Source organism: Elephantulus edwardii, unplaced genomic scaffold, assembly GCF_000299155.1.
Source record: "Elephantulus edwardii isolate Elephantulus edwardi_28Jun2011 unplaced genomic scaffold, EleEdw1.0 scaffold00078, whole genome shotgun sequence".
NCBI lineage: Eukaryota > Metazoa > Chordata > Mammalia > Macroscelidea > Macroscelididae > Elephantulus > Elephantulus edwardii.
This window is the reverse complement of record NW_006399828.1, coordinates 14187018-14190591: the sequence shown is the minus strand read 5'-3', so window position 1 is coordinate 14190591 and position 3574 is coordinate 14187018. Positions and strand designations below refer to the sequence as shown.

The 3574-nt window shown below is 40.3% G+C and overlaps 1 protein-coding gene across 1 annotated transcript in view; it reads right to left on the bottom strand.

Moving 5' to 3' along the window:
• The window catches only part of TROVE2 (TROVE domain family, member 2), a 29152-nt gene extending 25799 nt beyond the window's left edge, over positions 1-3353 (bottom strand). The window contains exon 1 of the mRNA XM_006889520.1: positions 2738-3353. Within this exon, the coding sequence (XP_006889582.1) occupies positions 2738-3317 (580 nt within the window). The 5' untranslated portion in view covers positions 3318-3353. The remainder of the gene's footprint in view (positions 1-2737) is intronic.
• Between the last annotated feature and the right edge of the window lie 221 nt (positions 3354-3574).

Genomic DNA, 3574 nt, shown 5'->3' with positions numbered 1-3574 from the left:
CCTTTGCATAATCAATGAAACACAGACATTCCTCTGGTATTCCCTGCTTTCAGCTATGATCCATCTAACATTAGTTACAATATCCCTAGTACCACGATCCCTTCCAAACCCAGCCTGGACTTCCAGCTGTTCTGCTGTTCCAGTTGTTTTTTGACAACCTTCAGTAGAATCTTGCTTGCATGTGAAATCAATCATATTGTTCTATAGTTTCCATACTCTGTTGGGTCACCCTTCTTTGGGATAGGAAGAAATACAGATCTCTTCCAGTCAGTTGGTCAAGTGGTTGTTCTCCAGATTTCTTGGCACAACTTGGTGAGCACATCCAGGGCAGCGTTTGTTAGCTGAAATATGTCAAGTGGTATACCATGTATTCCGAAAATATGATTAGGTATTATTATTATGACAAGAGTCCAGAATGAAAGCTCCATAGTGGAGTGGACTATGAGGAGGGGGGGGACACTGCATAACAATGAAATAATTTTTTTTTCCACTTTTCAAAGAGAAAAGTGAATTGAGGGGGAGGAGTGGGCAGGGGGGAACGTGTACAACAATGAATGAATGGTAATCCAAAGTCTCTGTAAACTTTCATTAAAATAAATTAAAAAAAAAGAGTGGGAAGCTTCACCTTGTAGAAGTGTAAAACTGATACCTGGAAAAACAAGGCAGTTCTATTGCAATTATGGTTCTCACAAATTTCAACAGAGATAGAAAGGGAGCAAATAAGAAACTTCAGCTCTACTGCTCTTGAATCAATTCTTACTCATTCTGTTTTGTACTGTTGTGTAGAATTGACTCATCACTGACACTCCAGTGGGTTTCAGTAGAATAAATACATGGTAGGAGTTTGCTCAGCTCTTTCCCATGGAGCAGCTGGTAGACTTGAACCAGGTGCTACTGGGTTGGCAGTGAAAACTCCTTATCACTAAGCCACCAGAGCTCCCTATACTGCTTCTTAGTGGCCCTAAATATTGTACTTCTGTTACTCTAGGGAGCTCTAACATACCAGGTAGTAAGGAGTTGCACTACCAACCCAAAGGGAGGCCGTTTAAAATCTATTAGCTGCTTTTCAATAGAAAGAAGGTTTAAGCTCTTCCCGTGTAATTTACAGACCCTGAAAATCTGTCATTGAGTCAGCTTTGGGTTGTTTCTGATTCCACAGCAGAGCTTTATGACTTACTTTATAGAGTGCTCATTAGTTCCCTTCTTAGAAGACCAAGTACATATGGAAGCTTTAAATCTTTCCCACCCCCAAAAACCGAAACCACCCCTGCAACCAAATAAAATATCCCACAACCACACCACCCCACAAAAAACCAACCACCCCAAAACCACTCTAGTTGCTATGAAGTGAATTTCAATGCACAGCAATGCCACACAGATAAATAATTTTTTCTGACTCAATGTCGAGAGGAAAGAACTCTGGTTTACTAGTTAAGTTCAGTGCTATTTCAGGTAATCAACTTGGTAATAATAGGTTTGGTTTGGGTTTAGGTTCTGCAGGAGCGCTAGTGGTGTGGTAGACTAAGCACTGAGCTGCTAAGACAAGGTCAGTGGTTCGAACTCACCTGGTGCTCAGTAGGAAATAGTTGAAGCAGTCTACAGATTTACAGCCTTGAAAAGTTTATGGGGAGCTTACACTTACCCTGTACAGTGATTATGAGACAGAAGTGAATTGATGCCAGCTGGCTTTGGTTCAAAAAGGAGCCCAACAGTGTTTAAAGTTTCTGCCTCATAACCCAAAGGTCAGTGGTTGGAATGCACCAGTGATTGATTCTGCAGGAAAAAGATGTGGCAGTCTGCTTCTGTAAAGATTTAGAGTCCAAGGGTCCTTATGGGGCAATTCTACTCTGCTCTGGGGGTCACCATGAGTCAGAACTGAATTCAAAGCAATTGGTTTGGGCTCTGTGAACATGCATCCTAGGAAGGTTGTTGTTAAGTGCCGCCGAGTCGCAGGCGACTCATAGCGACCCTATGAAGGAGAGTCCTCGACTCTTGGGTGCCTTTCATCCTCTCTCCAGGTTCATAGGGTTTCCAGAGGCAAGCTATTATGGAAGTGGATGCCACTCCTCCTTCCATGCCTAGGAAGGTAGGGAAGTAAAAAAAATTAAAATGATCTAGAGTGCAGCCTGGCTGGCTGCCATTTAGTGACAAGGAGGTGCTCTGCTTCTACCTTAAATCTTATCCATGCTGTTTTCATAGTCACTTTGGTGAATATTTTAATTAGCACAATTAATATTTTAAAGTTCACAATATTAGTATGCACATGGTATTTGATCTTTGATTAATAATTAATTAATTATTAATATTTGATTGTCATTGGTTTTTTGCTTTAAGGCTGTCATTAAAATGTCAATTCATGTTGTTATTATATGTCATCGAGATGCCTGCAACTTACAGTGATCCTATGTACAACAGCCCTAACCCCTGCTCTATCCTGTGCCAATTTCAGTGTCTCTTACACACCTTCCCCCATTACTCCAGTCACTGAATCAATCCATCTCATGCAGGGTCCTCCTCTCTTGTGCTGTCCCTCCACCCTCCCAAGCATGACGTCCCTCTCCAAGGACTGATCCTGCCTAGAAACATGTCCAAAGTACGCCAGAAGAAGTTTCAGAATCCTTGCCTTCAATTAATGTACGCTTTGAAAAGTATTTAACATCAAATAAAAACTTACTGTTGATGAGAACATCTCCTTTTCCTCCCCACTTCCCAGCCCCTAGTGAAGACCTATGCTTACCTTCACTGGAAGGTTTAAGATGTGACAATCTTAATAAATCTTTGTGAGACCAGCCGTTTCTCTGTTTATATTTTGTAACTGCCAGAGCAAGGGCCATGCCACTTTTTTCATTGTACCAGTCTGCTACAGCTTTCCGGAGGGCACGACCCCACATACCACATTTCATGCTTTCCTTCAGATCTTTCTTAAACTGGATAAAAGTAAAGAGATGTGTAGGGATACGACAAACTTCAGAAACAGCTTTAAATGCCGCTTGTTTTGTGCTGATGTCAGAACACTGGGAACAAATGGCAAGTGCAAAGAGCATGGGCTCCTGCTTTGCGGTTCTGCCTTCTCGGCTAAATAACTTTATCTCCTGGATCACGTCACATCCTCTGCCATCTTCAATCAATCTAATTAGAGCTTCAGCATTTTCAAGGCCCAGCTTCTGTTCTTTGATATAGTAAGTCCCACCTTCAGAACCAAAACATAAGAATCGCTGTAGTCGATTCATGTCAGTGACTTGCCATACATATCCATCTTCAGAATTGGCTATCTGCTTCTCATTCAGTGGCTGCATTTGGTGCACGGATTCCTCCATTTTATTCCTTTAAGGAAACCTATAAAACAAACAAAAAAAAACCCACCTCAGTGTAATTATAAGCATTATTTATTAATACATTCATAATGAAATGTCATGAAAATTTGAACTATCTCAGTAATATAAAACCATTTTTAATTATAAATATTTCAGTAATTTTTCTCTTAATGAAGATTATGGGATAATGAGAAAATCCAGAAAATAAATTAAAACTCATATAAAGAGAAAAATAATTTAGTTTATATAAAGTTTTTATT